The 25,094-nt window shown below is 36.8% G+C and overlaps 3 protein-coding genes and 1 pseudogene across 3 annotated transcripts; 1 reads left to right on the top strand and 3 right to left on the bottom strand.

The window, feature by feature from the left end:
- LOC141289630 (uncharacterized) lies at positions 1-6,889 on the top strand. Its single transcript, XM_073821785.1, has 9 exons — positions 1-71; positions 944-1,146; positions 2,429-2,604; positions 2,751-2,840; positions 3,691-3,868; positions 3,988-4,260; positions 5,235-5,568; positions 5,724-5,872; positions 5,984-6,889. The coding sequence occupies exons 1-9, from the start codon at positions 44-46 to the stop codon at positions 6,119-6,121; spliced, it is 1,569 nt and encodes a 522-aa protein (XP_073677886.1). The 5' UTR covers positions 1-43; the 3' UTR covers positions 6,122-6,889.
- On the bottom strand, positions 6,548-11,837 carry ssr2 (signal sequence receptor, beta). Its single transcript, XM_073821786.1, has 6 exons — positions 11,719-11,837; positions 10,846-11,003; positions 10,594-10,692; positions 7,352-7,460; positions 7,153-7,230; positions 6,548-7,055 (listed from the first exon to the last, which is right to left on the bottom strand). The coding sequence occupies exons 2-6, from the start codon at positions 11,001-11,003 to the stop codon at positions 6,945-6,947; spliced, it is 555 nt and encodes a 184-aa protein (XP_073677887.1). The 5' UTR covers positions 11,719-11,837; the 3' UTR covers positions 6,548-6,944.
- Positions 11,838-12,644: 807 nt separating this feature from the next.
- LOC141290012 (interferon-inducible GTPase 5-like) lies at positions 12,645-15,040 on the bottom strand. Its single transcript, XM_073822207.1, has 4 exons — positions 14,835-15,040; positions 14,506-14,576; positions 13,787-14,354; positions 12,645-13,693 (listed from the first exon to the last, which is right to left on the bottom strand). Exons 3-4 carry the CDS (start codon positions 14,352-14,354, stop codon positions 13,068-13,070), a joined length of 1,194 nt encoding a protein of 397 aa, XP_073678308.1. The 5' UTR covers positions 14,506-14,576; positions 14,835-15,040; the 3' UTR covers positions 12,645-13,067.
- Positions 15,041-16,514: 1,474 nt separating this feature from the next.
- Positions 16,515-25,005, bottom strand: LOC141289753 (interferon-inducible GTPase 5-like; annotated as a pseudogene).
- Positions 25,006-25,094: the final 89 nt, after the last annotated feature.

Here is a 25,094-nt window from a genome sequence, read left to right as displayed (position 1 = left end):
GAACAGATAGGAAGAGGTAGCATTTTACATCCTGCACTTGAGCATGGACTTTGACTACCAGAAACTTAAAGGTCAGCTATCTCTCAACAAGTTTTGAACTTATATAATCATTCCTTCTAGGTGGAAATCAATTGTTTTATTAGGTTTTAAGATAGGTTGTGTTTACTTGCTTTTTCTGATGGTACACTGATAACTAAAAATGCTGTAAAATCTTAAAATGTTCATATTTATTACAACATCAGATACGGCTATTTTGTCATGGGTATATTTATTTAATTATATTAAATTAATCATCTTGTGAGGTTAAAAATATTTTATAGGTTTCCTGTCAGAAAGAAGATATACGGTGCTTAAGCTGTGCTTATTTTGTTTTAATGTTAAAATAGATTGCAAACTAGCATTAATATAGAATTGAGAGTTAGTTAAAAAAAAAAACAGAAATGTCATAGACTTTTTGTAGTATAAATTCACAATACAAATCTATATGATAATCTACTGCTTATTATATTATAATTCTCAAACACATGAACTGATTCTGACTCTATAGCTATACTATAATCTTTCAACAGCATTAGTGTTAAACAGATTCTTTAATATTTATAACATTATTTTTTGTTGATTGTTTGGTATCTAGAATTTTCGGTGTCGCTGACGTGCTTGTAGAGAACATGACATTTCCGTTCAGGGTTATTTTGAGCCTGACTGTACTGTATCTCAACGTCTAAATCTTACACACTGACATCTATATTTATATTTAGATACTAACATCTACAAGTAATATTGAATATCTGAATGTATTTCAAGATACATTGAAAAGGCAAATAACAACCAGATTGAAGGTTAAAAGCACTATTAGGAGAATCATTTTAACAAATTAATGTAACATCCAGCTTTCGTTTACTGTCTGCTTTAACAATCAAACTTAATTTTAATTTCTGTACAGAGGCTGAATCTCAGCAGAGAGAAAAGCATCTGAGCGCTCTTCCTGTTCAATACCCAAGACCAAAGCCCCGTCCATCTGTAGCTCCAGAGAACCTTCCCACAACCAAGAAACCTCCTGTAAAGCCCCGGCGGAGTATAAAATATCGGCCCACAGCACAACAAGGGACAGAGCAATTAAACCAAGGACATCAGAAGGAAACTGAGGTAAATCTGTAAAGTAAAAGTTGTGTAGACATGACCGAAAAAGCCTGTAGCACCCTGTCTAAAAAATAATTCGCAAAATCTGCAAAATGTTAATTATTTTACCAAAATAAGAAGGATCATACAAAATGCATGTTAGTTTTTATTTAGTACTGACCTGAATAAGATATTTTACATAAAATTTGTTTACAAATTTAAAAATGACCTGTTCAAAAGTTTACATACACTTGATTTTAGCTTTTTTTGTGTATTTGAACCCTTTTAAACAATGACAGTGTGATTTTGAGATCCATCTTTTCACACTGAGGACAGCTAAGGGAATTATTTGCAACTATTACAGAAAGTTCAAACGCTCACTGATACTCTTAAAACGATGTAGTAAGAGTCGGGGGGTGAAAACTTTGGAACAAAATTTTGCCTAAATATCTTTTTTTTTTTCATTTGGTACTGACCTTCAGACACTACAGAAGATACTTATATGTTTCCGAGAAGACAAAATAAGTTAAATTTACCCTGATCTTCAAATTCGAAAAGTTCTCTTAAAGCATCATGTTTCCATCTGGAGCATCAGTGAGTGTTTGAAGCTTCTGTAATAGTTGCATAAGAGTCACTTTGTTTTCCTCAACTGTATGTAATATCTTTTATGTGTAATCTCTTATTCATGTCACTACCAAATAAAAAATAACATGCATTTTGTACGATCCCTCCTATTTTGGTATAATAATGAACATTTTGCAGATTCTGCAAGGTGTATGTAAACTTTTGAACTTAACTGTATGTATATATAAAATGTATTATATTAAAATATAATCAGTTGAAAAACCTTTTAATGTCCTCAAAGGCCAAAATATGCATATGCTACAATTTCCTCAAAACAAAAACACTTCTCTCAGCGGTTAGCTGCTCTACATTATCTCTAAAGAGCCTTTTGAAGCAAAGAAATAGAAGGTTGGTCAGTTGACCAACAAAAAAGTCAAAACTTTTAACGCTTTTAATTTTTAGGGCCAAATTTGTTATATTAAATCACCTCAAACTGATTTGAATTTTTGTAGTTTGCTTCTTCACATTATCTAAAAATAATAATTTTTGAAACACTCAATTTTATTTTCATGTTTATGAGATTTTTGTAGTTTATATTTAGACAGTATTAGTTTGTATGAAAACGCATTATTTTAATGCATTGTGGAGGCACATATCAACTCTTTTCTGTCTTTTTAAAAATATATTCTAAAATATATTTAAATTATATCTAAATGACATCCTACTTGGATTCCCTCTGTTAAAGACGACAGTGAAGCGGATAGATCCTGCTCTGGTTTTGGGTCCCGTGAGGCCCCTGGAGGCTCAGACTCCATCTCTGCGTGCTCACACTCTGCTGTGGTTTGAAAGAACGCAGCTGCCTCGACTACACAGGCCCGGACAGCCTCTTCCCCACTGGCTCCATGGTTTCGCTACACGCAGGTTACAGCCACATCTAAATATTCTTCCAAAAGCATAACACAAAAACAGGTGTTCAAGCAAAGTTGCATGAACACAGATGTGAAACTGTGTCAAAAACATATACTATTTGGGTTACATTTTCACACAACCTGTTCTCACTCTCTCAGGGAAGCGGAAGAGCTGCTGCAGGATCAGCCACAAGGCTGTTTCCTGTTGAGGCTCAGCGAATCAAAAATCGGCTTTGCACTGTCTTACAGGTACTTTTGTTTGAACCATTCTTAAAGTTTTAATCTTACGCCCTGATTATTGTCCACATCAATACAAGAAAATGTTCTGTTTCTTATAAGTGTGTGGTGCATTTTTGACACCTGTCGCTTTAAATGCTTCAAAGTAGGGTGGATACAGATTGGCTGTAAGTGTTCTTATCGTTCATCAGCTGAAAAAAATCGTTCTAAAAGTGATTTCAAAGATATTGTTCTGCAGTGTTGTCATTGCTGCACTTCCCTATTCTCATAGAATTAAAAAAGTGTATAGAAATTGTATAAAAACAGTATTAAGTAAGATATTAGAATAATATTTCACCTACCTGAACAGAAATTATAAAAAAAAAAAACACAAATGTTGTCAAGATTCTTGCTATGGAAATCCTGGTTCAATTTGGCCAACCACAAATGCCTTTTATTCCTCATATAGTTTTTTGAACTCTTCTCCTTGAACTTTTGACAGTCTATAGTATTTCAAATGTTTTTTTTTCCCGATCTGTCCAATTAGTACAGCTCAAAACATGACAATAATTGACCATTTCAGCAGCAATAATCAGTCAAATATGCGAGTTTTGTTTCGGTTTAGTGGCATTGTTTACATACAGTGCCACCAATATCAAAAATCAGTTAAGTTAATGATTTAAACGACTCATGAAGACAGACTTGCTCACCACCTACTGTGTATCAATGTAAGCTCTAGGAAGAGTCACCTTCATCTCACAGATGAAGAGTCAAAACTGTGACCGACTGACACCCTGTCAATTGCAGCTTACAACAAAATATCGTATTTGCAACATCTCTAATTTCACTCACTCACTAAAGAACAAATTCATTAAAACCCTAGAGGTGAAGACCGGTGTCGTCATTTCATAATTGAAGAGGAGGAGTGTGGATCATCTGGAAGTGTATATCTAATTGCTGGAGAACACAGCCGTCATAGAAGCCTGGATGACCTAATCAGCTACTACACCCATAATCCTGTGGGGCCCTTTAATGAGATGTTGACTGTGCCTTGTATGCAGGTACACAATTTGTGTTTTGTTCCCTAATGTTTATGATTTTAATACAAAAAGGGAGATATTTTGCATATGATTTTTCTGTCAACTCACTTAATATCCTGTAATTTTTTCATTATATCCAGCCTGATGGGGGCTTTGCGGAAATTAATAAGTGGACAGTGAAGGACGGAGAAGTAGAGACAAATGGAAAAGCACTAGATAGAGAGGAGCAGACAAAACTTCCCATGGCCGTCGGTCCAGCTGTTCTGAATTCACTACCGACAAACCCCTCCAAACAGACCACTTCTGCTACAGAAGAACCTGTGCAGTATGCAGTCGTGAGAAAGCCACTGAAAAAGACTTACTCGCTGCCAGAATGCAAGTGTGGAACTGAAACAGCACCTCCTGGGCTAGAAGTAAGTAGATTACAGGCATTAAAAGTAAAAAACTCTCACACATTTTATACTAATTTGAACTAGTAACTATGTTTTTTGAATCTATTTGTAACAAAACCATGGTTAATTGGTATCTTGGGTTATATTTTGTAGTAAAACAGTGGTTATATTTTTGTAAGGTAAGCTTTGTGTAACACACATCACACAAACACAACAGTATAAGATGGCACAAGGGAACAGAGGTTACAATATTTTTCTTCAGAAAAATCCTTCAGGTCTCACAAATTCTTTGTTTTTTCAGCATTTTTGTGTTTGAACCCTTTCCAATAATGACTTTATGATTTTGAGATCCATCTTTTCACACTGATGACAACTGAGGGACTCGATGGAACTATTACAGAAGGCTAAAATGCTCACTTATGCTAAAGAAGGGAACAGTGCATTAAGTTTTGGGGGTGATCGGGGCACATTTAACTTATTTTGTCTTATGGGAAACATGTAATTATCTTTTGTAGCTTCTGAAGGGCAGTGCTACATTAAAAAAAAAAGATATTTAGACAAAAAAAAAAAAAAAAAAATGTACACACCTTATTCTGTTCAAAAGTTTTTTGTTTTTTTTTATAGTTCTGAAGGCAACGCCAAAACAGCTCGCCTTTACTAGATAACAAAATTTCGATTAGAAAAAAATGTATAGCTATATTGATGGTGTGTGTTACACAAAGCTTATCCTTACAAAATATTACCATGGTTTTACTATAAATATATAACCCAAAATACCATATTTAAATCATGGAAGCCACAAATTAATTATTTTTATTTTTTATTTTTATTTTTTTGTAAATATAACTCAAATTAACCATGCTATTCAAATGGTAATCAATACGCCAAAAAAGGTACTATTATAAAGCCATGATTAATTTTCACAAGGGTAAAACACTCAAACTCAAAGTTATATTATATACTAACAGGACACATTATCCTTTTCCTCCATCTAGAATGGCAGTTCTGAGCTTGCTGAAAGACCTTCAAACCTGAGTCCAACAGGGGATCAAGCATTTCTTGTGGACGTACCATATGCTCGAGTCAACAAACCCCCCAGAGCAGTATCAGAAATGACTCCCAATTTCAGTGCCCTCCCTGACCTCCAGGGAGCGACAGCAGCCTTTACCCCTCTATCCATCCCAAACTTTGACACAACAGCAGCAGATCCGAAATACTGGAAACTGGAGCCCATGCACACTTATGAAGAAACCCCACACACACGCAGTCGTCCCGAAGAGATTGACTGCTATGCCGTGGGGTGGAGGAGGCAGGCGGCAGGGGATGAAGGTGAGAAATGAGGAACACAAGCATCAAAACTTCCTCAGGATGTACTACTTTTCAATATTTCCCGTCTTGGAGTTCAAATATAAAATAACATATATTATATAAAACATATAAATGCTTATATCATACATTATTTACGATTTTGACCTTTTCTTCAGTGAATGTTCCAAAGAATCATCTGTATTCAGAGGTGAACATCAGGGGTGCCCAAGAAAGCTTTGCTGTACCAAGACCCGGGCCTAGTCTTCCTCTTAGACCACCCCCAAGATCTGCTCATGGTCCTTTGCGACCAGAGCTCACCGGGCAGGTAAATATCCAAGGGAATATTTTATGAGTGATAATCTAGTTAAGGTCAAATGTTTACATACACCTTGCAGAATATGCATAAAAATGCTAAATTGTATGATTTTTCCATCAGAGTTTTGGTGTGCCCCCACTGATGACTCAACCTCAACAGCCATATCTGAATGCTTCCTCCAACTCCATTTATGAGCAGATTCCAATAAAACCAACCAGCTCTAGAGCATGTCCGCCCCCACCAAATCCCAAACGCTGACCTCAGGATTGTATAGACTTCACAAAAAGAGTGTTTCCTCAAAAAATCGAAATTATAAATATTAGGATGACATATATGTGTACCAAAACATTACATTGCTTCTAAGCTGTATATATACATTTTTAAGGCTTGTTAATAGTGACCTCTCCATTGAGGTTGTAGGCATGTTTGTGTATTTAAATTGTATCTAGATATACATTTTCTATAGAATCAGTACCTTATACAAAGTTGTAATTGCACAGTAAATAATTTAATAAATAATCATTTTTGAAGCAAGTGAGGTTTGAAAGACCATAATATAACTAGCTTGATTATTTAGCTGATAAAAGACTAATGCACTAATCGTTGAATGAGAAGAACATCACAGAACAAGAAAGCAGACACAAAGATAAGCATATTTTAGTGACCAGACACAGAATGAGTGCATCTCTGTAAAACTCTCTTTTATTTCCACAAACAAGCTCCACGTTGATCATGAAGAGCTGCACAGTTCTGTTTAGCATTTGAGAATCATTACAAAAAGCAAAGAAAACAAAAAATATAATGGTGCACCTGAAGCCACCCTGGAATGGCCACTTTACATTTCAAAAGCAGTTGGCAATCCTCCTATTTGATGCTTATTCCTTGAACTAACTTTCTGATGAAGACCAACATCACTTAAAAAAAGATTCAATCATTGACCATTTACCCCAATATGGGTAATTAATTTATTCAAACTTTCTCAAACAACATTCTCTACTCCCGCCCACCTTATTTCACTTAACACCCCACCCCACAGTCCCCCCAATGATCCCTGATCTGGTTTTGTCTTGTATTAGATAACTCAGTTCTTTTTGCTTTTCGGCGAGTCGTACTTCCTCTTGCTGGAGTACCACAGGAGCAGAGGAATGCCAATGGAGGGAAGGGTCATGACACCAAAAGCTGCCCAGTCAAGCTATTAAAAAGAGAAAAAATGCATTTTTAGTTTGTTAACATTGAATCATACATTGAAACAAATTAAATCAATATTAAAGCATTGCTGAGTCGCTTACGAAATGAGGAGAAAAGCGTCTGTCAAACTCTCTCTGGGCAAGAATGCCTCCCTGACCTGGAGCACTTGTGTAACCAACCTGAGAGTTGCAGAAAATGAGAAGTCTTAAAAATATAAAACAGACTGAAAAAGAAGAATGTACTAAGCCACAATCACTTATGCTGATTCCGTACATGAAAGGTATCAAAAGAGTCACTTACCACGACCTGTCCACCCTCCTGGGCCAGGTAACTAACGGAAGCAGAGGTGAAGTTGAAGTATCCAGCTTTCAGTGGCCGCAGAACCACTGTGTGAGAAACATTACTGGCACTGTGGAGAGTATGAGTTAAGGAATATCTACTGAGGAGCAAAAGTAAATAACGCATTTCATCCTGACTTTCTAATACAGTACTGATGCTGTGCTATCAGTAAAGACAAAAGTGATTGACTCAAAGTTTAAACAAGGACACAGAGTGCACCAAAACAACGCAAGATAAGTGGTTGAGTGGCATCTACAGTTGGAGTCAGAATTCTACATACACTGTTCTTTAGAAAAACCCTTCAGGTCACAAATTCTTTGGTTTTTCAGCTTTTTTGTGTATTCAAACCCTTTTCAACAATTACTTTTTTGAGATCCATCTTTTCACACTAAGGACAACTGAGGGATTCACATTAGGGTTGGGCATCTAAGGTATAATGCCGATCGTATAATGACGATGCGATAATTCAGCACTAATTAGATCAAGTTTATGTGATGATGTGAAAGAGGATGCGGTGCCATTGAATGAGATTGATTATTTATTAACCAAGTAAAACCAAGACTTTTTGATCATGTATGTGTGTGTATGTGTGTATGTGTGTGTGTATGTGTGTGTGTGTGTGCCTGGTATTCATCACGTTGTGGGGACCAAATGTCCCCACAAGGATAGGAATACCAGTAGATTTTGACCTTGTGGGGACATTTCTCAGGTCCCCATGAGGAAACAGGCTTATAAATCATGCACAATGAGTTTTTTTGATGAAGTAAAAGTATGCACAATCTCCTGTGAGGGCTAGGTTTAGGTGTAGGGTAGGTGTAGGGCGATAGAAAGTACGGTTTGTACAGTATAAAAAACATTACGCCTATGGAATGTCCCCATAAAACATGTAAACCCAACGTGTGTGTACGTGTGTGTGTACGAGTGTGTGTACGTGTGTGTGTGTGTGCGTGCGTGTGTGTGTGTGTATATGACCTTGGACCTTTAAGTCGCTGGGGTATATTTGTAGTAATAGACAAAAATACATTGCATGGTTCAAAATTTTTGATTTTTGTAAAATTCCTGCTTTAAATATATCAAAATGTAATTTGATTAGTAAAATGCATTGTTAAGAACTTAATTTGGACAACTTTAAAGGTGATTTTCTCAGTATTTTGATTTTTTTGCACCCTCAGATTCCAGTCATTCAAATAGACGTATCTCGGCCAAATATTGTCCTATCCTAACAAACCATGCATCAGAAGAAAGCTCATTTTTTGAACTCAATTTTGTAAAATTTAACCTTATGACTGGTTTTGTGGTCCAGGGTCACATATATATGACATATTTAAAGCACCTGAATTCTTTAATTCAGACATTCTAAACAATTACAGAGTACTTTTTCTAAAGTAAGTGAACCTGCCAAACAGAAAAACAGGGAGATGCCAAAATATCACTCATTAAACCTGTCCATTTGAACTGGACTGACCGAATATCTACTGTTTGTATCCATTATAAAATGAACATACAAATGGAAAAATACAGCAAATACATACTATATCTGTTGATGCTGGTGCTCATATGTGCATAAACACAACTGGCACTTACAAGATCCCCCTCTATGGGTGAGCATCCATTATAAAACACTCACAACAAGACATTAATTTTGACAACTATGCAAATATTTTGAAATTTCACACAAAAATACTACGGATCAGAGCTCCGAAAGCATGACTAGTTCATGAATCAACAGCGGACTTATGCGTGCCTAGACTCCGATATGCAAGAGTGTCATTGTTACTCTTTCTCTGATCGTCTTTACTTTTACATTAGTGTGAGGGTTTGTTTCATGCAGTCAAGAGATTAAGTAGAGACCCGTTTTTCTGCGGGGGTATAGGTTACTTTTATGTGGGCTTTTGCTGGTGGGAGTGGAACAAAATAACATACATTTCTGCAGGAGCAGGACTAAAAAATCCATCCCTTGCAGGTCTCTGATGATGTTTGCGTGCCGCGGTTGAAAGTTTTGAGCCACCGTTCAGTCTGCATTTAACAGTGCGATGAGGCTTGCTGCGCCGAGTCCAAAGCAATCAATCACAGAACACGAAAGAGGCCGTGCTTTGACCATTTTAGGATAAAATTTAAATTAATTTTAAGCCATCTTGGGGGCCACAGGTTGACTGTGCTTTGTGACTTTCTGGACACGCCCCGGCCTCTGTTTTGTTGTGATAGGCTACGTCATTCACGCAGCAGTGAAGGGAGACGTGCTTGAGAAACTAATAATCTAACAATATTTTCCACTTTCTAAATAATAAAAGTATTGTATGTCTACTAATAATTATAAAGAAGCAAATCGGGATTTACCGATGCAGATATGTTAGAAACGATGCATCGGGAAACAAATGCCAATTTGAATCCGATGCGCACTTTTTAAACTGATGCATTGCATCGTTAAATTTTTAAACCAATGCACCGATCGAATCGGGGAATCTTCCCATCCCGAATTCATATGCATCTATTACTGAAGGTTCAAACACTCAATTGTGCTTTAGAAGGAAACAATGCTTTATCAGATGCATAACTCAAAGATCAGGGTTAATTTCACTTATTTTGTTTTCTGGAATATGCAAGTATCTTCTGTAGCTTCTGAATGAGAGTACTAAATACAAATCTATATATTTAGGCAAAATAAGAAAAATCAACATCCTAATTCCACTCTTAATGCATATTTTTTTCTTTCTGAAGCATTAGAGGGAGTTTGAACCTTTTGTAATAGTTGCACATGAGTCTCTCTGTTGTCCTCAGTGTGAAAATATGGATCAGTTGTTGTTGCAAAGGGTTAAAATACACAAAAATGCTAAATAAAACAAAGAATCTGTGGGAGCTGAAGGACTTATCTAACTGTTCAGGACAAACAAGGGACTCAAACAACGATCACTAAACAAAAACACAGTTGTGGATCTTTCAGGTAACAACACAGTATTATGGATCAAGACTATGTAAACTTCTAAACATGTAAATGCAACTATTATTTATTCTTGTGGACTATATGTAAACCTATTTTATGTCAAATATATTACTTCAGGTCAGTACTAAACAAAAAACAACATGCATTTTGTATAATCCCTCAAATTTTAGTAAAATAATTAACATTTTGCAGATACCTTAAGGTGTTTGTAAACTTTTGACTTCAATTGTATATATAGCCTGTATCATTTATGGGAGGATACGGAGCGATACGATCCCATTTAACATTCAGCATTCCGGAGACAATGCCGAAATCTTCTGGGGGGAACGAGTCATCGGACAGCTCAACCTCTAGGGCAGCACTAGAAAAAGGAAGAAAATGTTAAACACAAAATAATGAGCTAGCCTAGAAATATTTCCATCAGCTACTTAGAGTGTACATGGTTTAAATCTAATCCAAAACGTTTTTCCAGCTATTGAAAACCTATGTGGTAAATTCAGAGAGAGGACAATACCTGGTGCCAACATTGTAGATGCTGTACTGCAGGGTAAGGTCTCTTCCCTCAACGGCATATCGGTTCAGAAGAGACTTGGAAGCCAACAGACGAGCTCCTTCTTCTCCTGCCACCAGACACACCACCGCAACCAGAGCAAATACACAGAGCAGCCTCATCTGTTGGGAAAAGTGGCAGGTTTAACACACCAGCTGCTAATTGTACATAAGGAGAATGAACAATATAAGAAATTATATCACTAGTACAATACATTGCAACTGTATGATGCGATGCAATTTAGAAAAGTCAAGTCACTTGATAATAAAACATTCCATATTCAGTCATTCAGTTATAATGTAGAGTTCAGTCGATGACAGGCTGTATGAGAATGCATAACTGATTTAATAAATTACTCAAATAAAAGGCTCATTCTGTAAGCTAGTCGTCAGCTCTATAATAAAGAGATCTGTTGTTAAATATAACACATCTTAAAATAGACATTTCATATATTTTTTAAAAACCTAGTAACAGTTCATTGCGTATGCTTACGTGTACAACACTCGCCACACAACCTCTACAAACTACTGAACTTCAGCGTTATTATACTACTGAAAGCGGTTAATTGAATTTAATGAACTTAAATAAAACTGTTAATGTCAAAACTACAGCTAGAAGAACAATTAAATTACAATATAATAATTTTACTTAAATGACTAACTCGGATTACGTTACGTGTACTCTAAACTCGTTTTGGGTTTGTTATATAGACAGCGTCGACTGCTTGCGTATAGACAATAAAGACACAAACATATTTAATGGATCATTATCATCGTATTTTGTATAAAAACTGTATTTTGTAAAAAAAAATGATAATAATACTTAGCAGCCATTTACCTTCGTCCGCTGAATCGAGCCTCCAAATTACGAAGACAGTGGGACGCACGCGCAGATGTTTTTAGTCTTCCGCTAGCATGACGTGTCCAGAGATGGCACGTATGCGCGCTCAATTCCACAGCGCCACCTACTGTTTTGGATGAAGATTGGTTTCGAACCGTAGAAGTCAACTAAATCTTAATAAAGCAAAATTGGTCAAATTAAAGAAAGGATCCGTGCATAAAGAAACATAAAGTCATAAATCATTTGTTTTATTGCGAAATACAATTTACATTTCTGTAAGAATCATTAGAATGACATACAAAAGAAGCAAAAGATTAAAATGAACTGAAAGCATTCAAAACTAAGCTACTAAGCTGCAAATGAAAGTAAACATAAATTCCCAAACATACATCAACATAGCTAAAACAAGGTTTATGTTTCATCAAATATCATAATAAGATAAATATAGGATAAGACCAGGTTTTTCATCTGAATATCAACATTTGCAAGATTTAGTCAAAAAAGTTTAGAGGTTAACTGATCTAATTTTTTTCTATTGAAAACAGAGATTAATGACACTGTACTATGTTAAATATTAATATTTTTTGTGTCCGCTTCTTAATGAGGGATCTGTAGACACATCAGTGTTTTTGGATTTGTGCAGCAAAAGTTATAGTTTTTATTTTTAAAGTAAAAACGGTAAAATTAGATCCTTGGGGCTACCTTAAAGTAGTCACTTAACTGTTTAATTATCTAATAATGTTACTTATTCAAATTCTTTTAGATGTCGGGTATCATATGCATTCAAAAACCTAAAGTATATTTCTATTTTTGCAGAAAACTAGGCAACAAATACATTAATCAGCTGATGAATCAAGAGCAGTCTTTAACTTTAATGAAATGGTTCAAGAGACATATTAATCGAATAACCCAATGAGATCATGTAGAGATAATATTAATTGTATTTTTACCTTAAAAATGTTAACTGTCTAACAGAAAAGTACATCATCACAGACAAACAAGGTGCTTACATTGGGCCATGTGTGTAACGATGTTACAATTCCCTCCAAAGTGGCAGCCATGATCAAATCTTATGTGCTAGCCACCCCTATATTAACATGGGTTGGTTGCATACATTTTTTTTAATCAATAACCTAGTTTAAATTCATTTAAACAGTCATCTAAACTTTAGACTGCAGAAGAAAAATATTGCACTGTAAGTCCTATAACCAAACCAATACCCCTTCTTGTCTTAGGACAACTTTAATGATTTTTTTCGATCCACTTCAAAAGTTGACTGTATACCCCAAAATCAGTATATACTTATATCATGCCCTATCACAAATATCTGTCAAGTTCATATAAGTCTAGATTTCTGCCTCCAGTGAAGCCATTAGCACTTTACTTGCATCTTCTGCCATTTCATTCAGAGCTCTCTTTAGTAATCTTGAGACTGCCAAAAAAGACAGTGCTGCCCCAGCCACAGTGCCAAAAATGGGTATATACATAATAACTCGCTCAAGCCTAGTTCGATTTACAAACAGACATTCACTGAGCAATTTAGTAACTGAACTTTCGTTTATTCCTTGATGAAGATATGACTTCATCAAACTCTTAATTTCTTCTATGTTTTTTCCGGATCTTTCACAGAGTTTCTGCAGGGATGGATCATCAAGACCAAAAGCATTGCAGTATTTTTGTAGCTCAGGTATTATTGTTAAAAAACCCACGGAAATCCTTAAATCAGAAAGGTTAACTGTATCATTAACAGCAGACAAAAATGCTACTTTTCTAATGTCTTTCTCTAGAACTTTCTTCTTTTTCTCATTAATATCAAGGGTGATATTTAGCAATGCCAACATCAAAAGACGACTCTTATGCTGTGGAAGCTCTTTCTCCATCCTCTCCTGTAGCAAAGTGAAATCATACTTTCCGAGCTTCCAGCCAGAGATCAAGAAAACAACAGGATCCTCTATACCGATCTTTCTCAGACCTACACAAAAAACATATTAGCATTAATATTACAACAAATGTTTATTATTATTATTATAAGTATTATATAAGTGGAATTTTTATGTAAACCAACCATTTTCACAGTCCTCACGGATAATATCCAGTGTCTTTTTCTGGTCAAATCTCTTTTTCCTCTGTTCAGCAGCAATGCTTATGTCAATCTTAGAACGGACAAAGTAAAACTTTTTTCCCATTCTCATGATTTCTTTGGCCAGCTGAGTGTGGTATTCTCTAAACCTATCTGAAGCAATGATGATGAAAAAATCATAGCGTTCAAACTGAACCTGTTCAAGGTACTCATCAGCTTTGAAGCTAGGTGTTCCAATGCCAGGAAGATCCCACACTTTTACATTGTTGTATTTTGGATGAAGGTAAACCTCAGGTTCAAAAGTCGTCTCAACTACACCAGTTGTGGCAGAGCCCTCTTCTTCATCCTCTAAACCCCTGAAAGCATTGACGAATGTGGACTTTCCAGAACCAGACTCTCCTGTCACACCAATATTTAACTCAACACGATCTTGTTGTTCAAGGTAATCCTTCACAGTAGTAATGGCTGATTTCAGATCTTGTGTTGATAAGAATTCTTTAAGTTCATCTAGTTCCTCCTGTGTTATTGTAAAGTCATCATCAGATGTAGCCATCTAGAAAAGAAATACCTATTATACAAGTGTAGTACTACATTTATAGATATATATTACTATTACTTAATACACTGCTAACGTCGTTAAGTCTATCTATAACTGTCTAAACAATCAAAACATGTATCAAAACAACAGAATAACAGCCTTATACCTTTAACAAGTGGCGCAGTAGATTAAATTCCGATGAATTTGTAGGCTATTTTCGACCTTAATCAAACACACCTGCAACACGAAAAGGTTTTGATGATCAATAAAAATACTGACATAGCTTACAGCGGAATGAGTTTTTTAGATTTAACAGTGTTTTTTTTTTTTTTTTTTTTTTTTTACTGATCTCCCCGGTACAAAACAAACAATGATTAAAAACTCATAAAAAATGTTTGCACAGTTCAAATCGGATATTCAAAGACCAAGAACCGTTTATAACTGTAACCTGTAAAAAAAGTAAGACATAACGAAAAATGACAATTTCTTTCTTACCATATACAGCAACCGACAAAGCAAAATGGGGGTGAAAGCGTTGTGATATACAGACATAAACTTTTCGATCAATCCCGGGGTTGCCAGATCTGCGTGACAAAGACTGTCCAGAAAAAGGAAATAAAGTCATATTATCCGATAAAATGAGAAAGACCTAACCGTAACGTCGAAGTGAATCTTGTTTCAGTTGATTCCGCCTTCCTTGTTTATTTTTGTATTACAGCATAGGGAAAGTGAGGGGAAACGCCCCCCTTACTGACTGTGTAATTTTTTTTTCTCTGTGAAACATGTTGAACGTGTCCAGAATAGTTATCATATTTTAGTGACAATGTCAATGTATAAAAAATGTCCAGAGTTTCATGTCAGTAGATTGTTTAACAAAAATTAAATTTGTACCAATTAGGGTGTTTTGCCACAGGTGGCCCCAGTCTGACAAAAGCAATTTGCTTTATACATTTAGAACAAAATTACAGTACATTCAGTTTTAGTTTAGAATTGCAAAGGATATAATCTATAATTCTGAATTACAAAATTATAATATTTTATATTGGAAAATATTCTAACTAGCTACCTGGTGTTAACTTGAGGTCATTTTTTTAAAGTCCAAAGATTTTTATTCAACTAACTAGTTAGAATGCATTTTACTGAAAAAACATAACAGAGTAAAAATTAAGCCACATCCCCTGAGGGTGTTTTACCCTACAGACTAGGTTTGGGGGAAAAATAATGCAGTTCTGAAAACATAATTATTATTTTCCAAAACAGCACTATCAACACCCTATCTACCTTACTATTCTCATATTATTATGTAACTGTGATGTTCTTCAAAACAGCAAGCTTAAAAACACTTTTTTTAACCGCTGAGAATAAGATAATTTACAGTGAAATCTGTAAGTTAAATATGAATAATAAATTGATTTAATTTGGCAGTTTCACATTTATGGCACAAGTGTTGCAAGTGTACCCAATAAACTCACCAAAATCTAAGTTTATGTGTTTTTCATAGATATTGACAAGAAAAATCAACAGTTAACATCCAAGATTTATCTCTGATTTGAAAATGTATTAATTAATGTACACTTTAGAATATAAAATTAAGATATTTTATGAATAAAGTGGTCCTTTGACAATTTAGTCTGCATGTATTTATTCACAAAATATGAAAAAAAATATATTATTAATAAGTAAAACATCAATAAACGTATTCAGAGACACAGAAGTGTTTTAAAAATTCCTTTTACTAATATTTGTAGTGCTCATCACCTTTACTTATAACATTTAACCCTAGCCACACAGGACCTGTAAGGACTGTAAAAAGACACACTCTAAACCACAATTAGATCGCCTCATGTTTTACCTTTTTTCAATTTACACTTAGCCTATAAATCATAATCTAGCTTCTTGTTTACAGTCTACTTAAAGACACTCTGAAATCTTGCTTTCTACCGCTGAACTGAGCCTATAAATCATATAAATGTCCCTGGTGAGCATCAACTCTGATATTTTTTACTGTGCCCTCATGTTAAAGGTGATTTGTCTGTACGATTTTTGTATTGTCAAACATCAGCAGACATCCATTATATAATGGTGCTACACTGTGTAATCTGTAGGTTATTTAAATATAGTTGTAAATTAAGTTAGTATCACATACTGTGTAAACACACTCAAAGACAATGAAAATGACAGTAAACAGTCTTTAATGAATCCACATATAGGTAATTACACTAAGAGAGCTTGACACACACTTACACATCGACAAGATCAGACCAAGGCAAACTGAACAGACTTGAACTTAAATAAAGCAAATGAGGAGACGGAAACTATTTTTGCACAGCAGGAAACAGGAAAGGGAGGGACGGAAGAGCGACTTAGGAGAAGGACATATGAGTGGATGTGGGATGGAAAAAGGTTGAGGTTCAGGAGGAGGATGGACAACCAGGAGGAGGACAATGAATTGAGTACAGGGTGGAGATGACGAAAGTAGAAAGCCATGGAGAAGATAGGAGGGACTTGGAGCTGGAGAAACCAGGTGGGACTTAAGCTGCAGTCACACAAGGAGACCCATGGTGAAGCTCACGGAGGGAAGTTCCATGGTGGAGGAAGGGCTGACTTCAGGGGGTCGAGCAGGTGGAAGAGGAACCCAGGGTGGAGATAAAGAGCTGATGAGCCAGGGTGAAGTAGAGGGCCAAGGCAGAGCAGATGGCTCCGTTGGCCAAGGTGGAAGGCTGCGCTGGAGCCAGAGAGAAGAAAGCACCTGACTGATCGGAGGGACCAGGCACAGCTGGAGGAGTGGAGTCCCGATGCAGCAGATGGCCGTCGACCAAGGCGGAGCTGGAGGGATGAGGGAGCCTGGCAGAGCTGGTGGTCTGACAGGCCACGGCGGAAAGAAATGAGCTAGGAGCCATGGTGAAGTAGCTGGGTTGATGGGACAAGGCGAAGTCCGGTACTCAGAGGCCGGAGGTGGAGACAAGGGATCCTCCAGCCACACCAATGATAGAGATTGGCAGACCCACTTTCTAGGATGGTATGTGCTGCCCACACACACACCAGACCGTGACTCCCAACACAAGGAGCACAGCAGACACGACTTCCTTTGGTCACGACAGGACAGACAGAAAGTTCAGGGGACAGGGCTGACAAAGATAGATGTACAAAGACCATAGAGACCATTTGGCTGGCGACTAAACTGTAGTCCGGTGAAAGCTAATCATTGTATTCCCCCCACCCGCCATATCTTCATCATGTGGTTGGCCCCCAAGTCACTAAAAGACAAGGTTCTTCCTCATGACTCCATCCTACAGCATTTTGCCTGGTCTCATTCAAAATGAATGAATCATGTCTAATATGTACATTGCCAGATGGGAATTAGACATAATTAGACAAATTCATTTAATTTTACTTAATAATTCTATATATTCTTCATCTGAAGGGGTAGCTAATGATGAACTGTTATTTTTAAGCGATTAATGACAAAATTTTCATTTTGGGGTGGAGTAACCCTTTAAATCTGTCAGATTACACTTCAGTGTCCACCAAAGACATTAGTACATTCCTGGAATCTTCTGCTATGTCATTCAGAGCACTCTTCAGCGTTGTTGACACAGCCCAATAGGACAATCCTCCTGCCACTACAGTGCCTAAAATGGGCACATACCTAAAAACAGACTCAACAGCCTCTTCTGTTGCCAGAAAAGTTAGCTCTCTTAGTATGCTTATGATTGAACTTGTGCATATTCCTTTATACCAAGCTGACTTAATCAAACCCTCGACAGTCTCTATTCTCTTCCCATATCTTGCACAGAGCTTCTCCAAAGACTGCTTATCAAGACCAAAGGCTTTGCGATACTTCTCTATTTCAACTGCTATGATGGCTAAATCCACAGCGATTGAAAGACCAGGAATGGGAACAGCCGCCACACAAGCAGACAAGAAGGCAACCTTTGTAATGTTCTCCTTCAGAGCTTTCTTCTTTCTCTCATTAATCTCCAGCGTGATATTTGGCAAACCAACATCAGGACACGTCTCTTATGCTCTGGAAGTTCTTTCTCCATCCTCTCCTGCAGGACATTTAAATCATACTTTTCAAGTTCCCAGCCAGAGATCAGGAACACGACAGGATCCACTATACCGATCTTCCTCAGACCTATAAAAAAATAAAAAGTATTACTAATTATGTAATGTACAATATGCCTATTAACATTAATTTACAAATCATGTATATTTATTAGTTTTAGACAGCCAAATATATACAGTGGTGTCCTGATGTTTTCATTTTTTGCATGTTTGTCACACTTTAATGTTTCAGATCATCAAACAAATTTAAGTAAACACAACATGCAGTTTTTAATTTTACTTTTTTTATGAAGATAAGCCACACTCAGGCCCGATTACTTCCACACCTTTTCGCAATCAAGAAACTACTTAAATAGGACCTGCCTGACAAAGTGGGGTAGACTAAAAGGTCCTCAAAAGCTACACATCATGTTGAGATCCAAAGAAATTCAGGAACAAATGAGAAAGAGAATAATTGAGATCTATCAGTCTGGAAAAGGTTATAAAGCCATTTCTAAAGCTTTGGGTCTCCAGCGAACCACAGTGAGAGCCATTTTCCACAAACAGTGAAAACATGGAACAGTGGTGAACCTTCCCAGGAGCGGCCGGCCGACCAAAATTACCACAAGAGCGCAGCAACGACTCATCCAAGAGGTCACAGAAGACCTCACAACATCTAAAGAACTGCAGGCCTCTCTTGCCTCAGTTAAGGTCAGTGTTCATGACTTCACCATAAGAAAGAGACTGGGCAGAAATTGCCTGCATGGCAGAGTTCCAAGATGAAAACCGCTGCTGAGCAAAAAGAACATAAAGGCTCATTTCAGTTTTGCCAGAACACATCATGATGATCCCCAAGACTTTTGGGAAAATACTCTGGACTGATGAGACAAAAGTTTAACTTTTTGTAAGGTGTGTGTCCTGTTAAATCTGGCGTAAAAGTAAAACATCATTTCAGAAAAAGAACATCATACCAACAGTAAAATATGGTGGGGGTAGTGTGATAGTCTCTGGCTGTTTTGCTGCTTCTGGACCTGGAAGACTTGCTCTGATAAATGGAACCATGAATTCTGCTGTCTACCAAAAAATCCTAAAAGACAATTGTAAGAGCCAGTTATGTGTAATTCATTTGTGATTATAATTTAGTTAAAAAGGATTAAAATATGGTCAATTTATAATGATTGTATTATCTAAAATGCATAGTTTAATAATTAATACAATTTAAAGAACTTTTTTGGTATTTTTTGGCTTTCGGCAGTAATACGTAATGATGTCATTAGTTTGTACGTTTAGGTCAGATTGCAGCTATAGACGCTGGAAGCAACACAGTTTTTTGACCGAGCTATATCGAGTCTATTGTACCTTTGTATTTTTGTTTTGCATTTCTTCAGTAAATTCTTTTTAAATGAAGATTCGGTCTTACTTGCGTTATTTCAAATACTGGTTGTTAGACTAGCTGCAAAAGTGGTACATAAGGATGTGCACGAAGGGTGTGCCACTACAACAATGTCCGGTCATCTGTTTGTGACCTCAAGCTGAAACGAACTTGGGTTCTGCAGCAGGACAATGATCCAAAGCACACCAGCAAATCCACCTCTGAATGGCTGAAGAAAAACAAAATGAAGACTTTGGAGTGGCCAAGTCACTGACCTGAATCCTATTGAGATGCTGTGGAATGACCGTAAAAAGGTAGCCTGGATAAATCCAGACCCTAATCTAAGATTATGGGTCTGGCCTCAAGCAATGAAAAGGACCTAACTCGAGGGGCGGCACCAAGCATGAATTTGAAATTCTCACTGCACGCAATTGGATAACTCCAGACAAATCACAACACTACGTGGTGTGACATATCCAGAGCGACGGTGAACATATAAGAGTAGATTTCAATGTTATAACATAAACAATGTGACAAGATTAATAACTATTAATTACGACATCCGAATCAATCTCATTAAAACAATTAGGTCCAATCAAACTATTCATTAAAGGAACTGTATGTAAGAAATTTATTTCAGTTAATCATAAAATGGCCCTGATATGTCACTAGACATTAAGAAATCATGTTCATTTCAAATACTTATATCACTGACAACAGTGGTCCGGCCAGGATATTGTCATTTAAAAGTGAGAGTTGCAGCCCACAACTGATGTTATTGTTGTCATTTTGTGTTTTGGTCTGAGGCTCCACCCTCCAGCTATCTACCAATCACAAAGTCAGTAGAGTTTCGTCCTCCGGGTTGCCAGCTCAGCTGCAGTTACGAACGTGAGGATAAAACATGTATAACGTTACGAAACCTAAAAGCCTCATTATGAATCTGAAATATGTCGTGACAAAGTCTGAAATAAAACAAGGATTTGTATAGTAGATGCCTTTGAAAGATGGAGACGGCTGAAAACGGAGAAGAATTTGAAGATAGACGCCAACGTTGCTAATTTTCTCCTGGACAGGTAAGATTCATCTATGCTTGGCTAACTTTGCTTCCATACACAGTGGATTTTCCACAGTCGCCCATGCTAAATGCGTTCATAAAAAGCGTTATATCGCACCACTAGCAGGGTATGAAAACAATCTATGTTCCGACTGAAATGTATTACAGTACATCTTTACGAAGTAGTTCGCTAATCGCCATTAGTACATTTTTGCGGTACATAATTACTTCGCAAAACATCTCTCGTGAAACATAAACATAATTAACAGAAGAAAAACTAATTACTGTGTAGGACTCGTCACTTGCCGTTGGAAGCTCCTTGTAGCAGCCTACGTTCCTGCTGAATCCTGCAGCTTAGCTGGCAACCTCGAGTCAGGGGGGGAGCAGGAGGGGATGCACCTTTCTACAGTATTTTGAAAGTGATTGCAGTACCAGTTTTGGCCACAATCCTACATACGGTTCCTTTAACTATCAACTAATATGTGGATAGACGCTAGCGCTTCATTCAGCAGCGAGACAAATTGTCCTGTTCAAGTTAGGCTACTGCATTACTATTGAATAGTTCCGTTTTTAAATTATTCCGTACATCGCAGCGCGGTCGTCATCAGTTTAGCTCGCCTCTGGCCCGCCTACATCAGATACACCGATTTGATTGGTTCCCAGAATTGCTTACGTATTGCAGTAACATGCATCATTGCTCGAGGCCAGAGGCAATTCAAATTGTGCTCTCGCGAGATCTCTGGATTTCCAGGGTAGTAAAAAGGTGGTTCATGCTCGAAAACCCTCCAATGTGGCTAAATTACAACAGTTCTGCAAAGATAAGTGAGCCAAAATTCCTGCACAGCGCTGTAACAGACTCATTGCAAGTTATCGCAAACACTTGATTGCAGTTGTTGCTGCTTAGGGTGGCCCAACCAGTTATTAAGTTTAGGGGGTAAACACTTTTTCACACAGGGCCATGTGGGTTTGGATTTTGTTTCCCCTTCATAAAAACTTTCAAAACATTCAAACTGCATGTTGTGTTTACTTGTGTTATCTTTGATTAATATTTTAATTTGTTTGATCTGAAACGTTACGGTGTGACAAAAATGCAAAAAAAAAAAAAAAAAAAAAAAAGGAATCAGGAAGGGAGCCAACAGTTTTTCACACCACTGTATCCACAATAAAGCATTATGTTGATAACCTCAAAAATCTAACTGTAATTTTGCTTGTCAAAATATTGATATTACATTAACTGAACAAACCAACCTTTTTTACAATCCTCTCGAATAGTATCCAGTGTCTTTTTGAGGTCAAAGTTTTTCTTTCTCTTTTCAGCCTCAATGCTTGAGTCAATCTTGGAACGAACAAAATAAAATGTTTTCCCCATCCTCATGATTTCTTTGGCCAGCTGAGTGTGGCATTCTCTGAACCGATCTGAAGCAATGATGATGAAAAAATCATAGCGTTCAAACTGAACCAGTTCAAGATACTCATCAGCTTTGAAGTTTGGTGTTCCAATGCCGGGAAGATCCCACACTTTTACATTGTTGAATTGTGGGTGAAGGTAAACCTCAGGCTCTGCAGTGGTCTCCACTACACCAGTTTTAGCAGAACCCTCTTCTTCATCTCCTAAACCCCTGAATGCATTGACAAACGTGGACTTTCCAGAACCACATTCTCCCGTCACACCAATGTTTAGTTCTACAAGATCCTGCTTTTTAAGGAATTCTTTGATTGTGTTTACCGCTGATGGGAGATCCTGAGTAGAAATGCAATGTTTAAAATCCTCCAAATCCTCCTGGGTTATAACACAATGATCTTTGAATGTAGCCATCTAAAAAAAGAAACATCAACTGTGTATGTTAAAATATTGTTACGCTTTTTCATCTCGTCCACAAAGTTATCAGCAGATGACATCTACAAATGTGTTGGGAGGCATATACAAAACTTAAAAAAGCCGCATGATTGGATTATCTGGTCATTTGTATTTAACCCAAGTACAGATGCGTAGATATTTCAGTTAGAGACTTAATTCTTATCTTTGTGATTCGGGATCAAAACCTTAAAGCTTAATTGTTTCTTCAGGGGGACTTCTATTTGAAAAAATATTGAGTTAGTGAATTACTGGTGGGACCTGTTTATAACACTCATTGTGATCTATTTTCAAACCACTTGAATATTACACTACTGTTGGGCAGTAACTAATGCAGTAACTAGTAGAGTAACTAATTAGTAATAAGATTTCAGTAATAATATAACAGTTACCATCCATAAAATAGCTTAGCTTATTTATTTTTGATGTTTCAACCCCGCTGATTTAAAATCCAACAATAAAATAATTCCTAGATTTATTTTCATAATTATCTTTACTGGCACATGCATGCGATGTCTTCAGTGCAACAGGCAAGCTTGGAATATGGAAAAACATTTTCTTACAAACTTAAGTGATTTGACAAAATACATAATGAAATATATTTGTGTATGGGCAACGGAGAAATACAACGAAGCTACACATGACAGTTACTGAGAATAATACAACACTTATACTTGAATGTCACTATCAATATATGAAAAGTTTGTAATAACTTCTGACTGCGATCCAGTGTGGATTTTGGTCAAATGATGAGGCAGAAATATGTTTAAAGTAATATTCTAGAAGAATTTTACGTGGAAGATAAACAGTCACAACTTCTCTGGGGCGTGAATAGGGTTGCCACCCGTCCCTTAAAATACGGAATCGTCCCGTATTTGAGAATGAAATTGCGCGTCCCGTTTTGAATCAATACGGGACGGGTTTTGTCCCGTATTTTTATAATTTTTTTAAAAGCAGCATCTCATGCAAATAATCACTGCGGTAAAGCCAGCCGCGGTTCAGAAAAACACGGTCAAGCCAGCCGCGATTGATTTTAAGTGTGCGCGCATATTACAGTGATTACGGTAGTTTCAGAAACAACACAGAGAGAACGCGCTTGCAGAGCGCTTTTCATTTAGACGCCCAGGACTGAGAGATAATACTACAAAATGCTCGTGAATTTTTACTTACTTATTTATTTGCATTTATGCTTTAATATCCGTTTTATTTATTGGTGTACTTGACGGTTCTTTTCTGAGAAATGGGACATTATTAGACTTTAGAGTTTAATGAGTAGAAAAAAAAACAAAAACAATGATCAGTTCTTATTCAGGACGGCCCATATTATATGCACAACTCATATGAAACCTTTTTACTGCAGTATTTGTGAGATATGGGACATTTTTACATTTTAACGGGGAATATAGACCCCATTTCCAAAAAGTAGGAAAAAAAACAATGATCAGTTCTTATTCAGAACGTCCCATATTATATGCACAACTCATATAAAACCTTTTTACTGCAGCATTTTTTAGTTGACCCCCGAATGCGTCCCTTATTTTTGGGTATTAAAAGTGGTAACCCTAGGCGTGAAGAAAAAGTTATGTAACTAGTGTGTTTAATTACTTACTGTTGCCAGAAAATAGTAAGTAACTAGTAACTAGTAATGTGTAATATATTACGTTCTCTGAGTAATTAGCCCAACACTGGTTACCAATAAAGAGACATCAGAGCCAGCGGTAAATTCCAGAAGATCTGGCCGTGTGAGCACACTCGAGCGGATTGGTGAGTGCAGAACGCTCGCTGACAATCTGGAGCTTACACGCCCAAAAACGCCGAAGCAAATTTTTCCATTAGATGCCATCTTTACTAACAAACTGCATATTTTAACTATAAACAAGTACATTCTTGCCTGAAAACTTCTGTTACCCTTGGGAATACCTCTGTATTTCATTTGTTTGTCAGTCGTTGTCTTTTCATCGTATAGCTGCCTTTTTGGGTTTTCTTTGTTTAGTGTTCATTAAATACTGCTGTATTGAGATACTTAACCCACCTCGTCTTTGCCCCACCGTTACAACTGGTGACATCTAAAATATCGTCCCACCAGATATCTCCCTATTTCAAAATAAATAGTTGCTATTGTGGTCCTGGAATTATTCCATTTAATCTGACTAAAAATGAAACCTGTGGGCATTATGATAAAATATAATAAAGTCTTACCTCAACTTCAATCCCACAATGAGCTTCCAAGCACAAGATAAAAGAAAAATAAAACAGACCAAAAAGAGAAGCACCGTATGTTTTAAACACAGCCTATAACTTTCTTATCAAATTTTCTGAGCAATGCACACAGCTAGAATGTCCCTACAGCACATGTTCTGAACTGATAAAGCTATTTCCTCTGAACTGAAAACAGCACCCTGGAGTGAACTCCACCCAATAAATTAT

Source organism: Garra rufa, chromosome 17 (genome assembly GCF_049309525.1).
Source record: "Garra rufa chromosome 17, GarRuf1.0, whole genome shotgun sequence".
NCBI lineage: Eukaryota > Metazoa > Chordata > Actinopteri > Cypriniformes > Cyprinidae > Garra > Garra rufa.
Note: the sequence above shows the minus strand (reverse complement) of the source record. Positions and strands in the feature narration are given on the sequence as shown.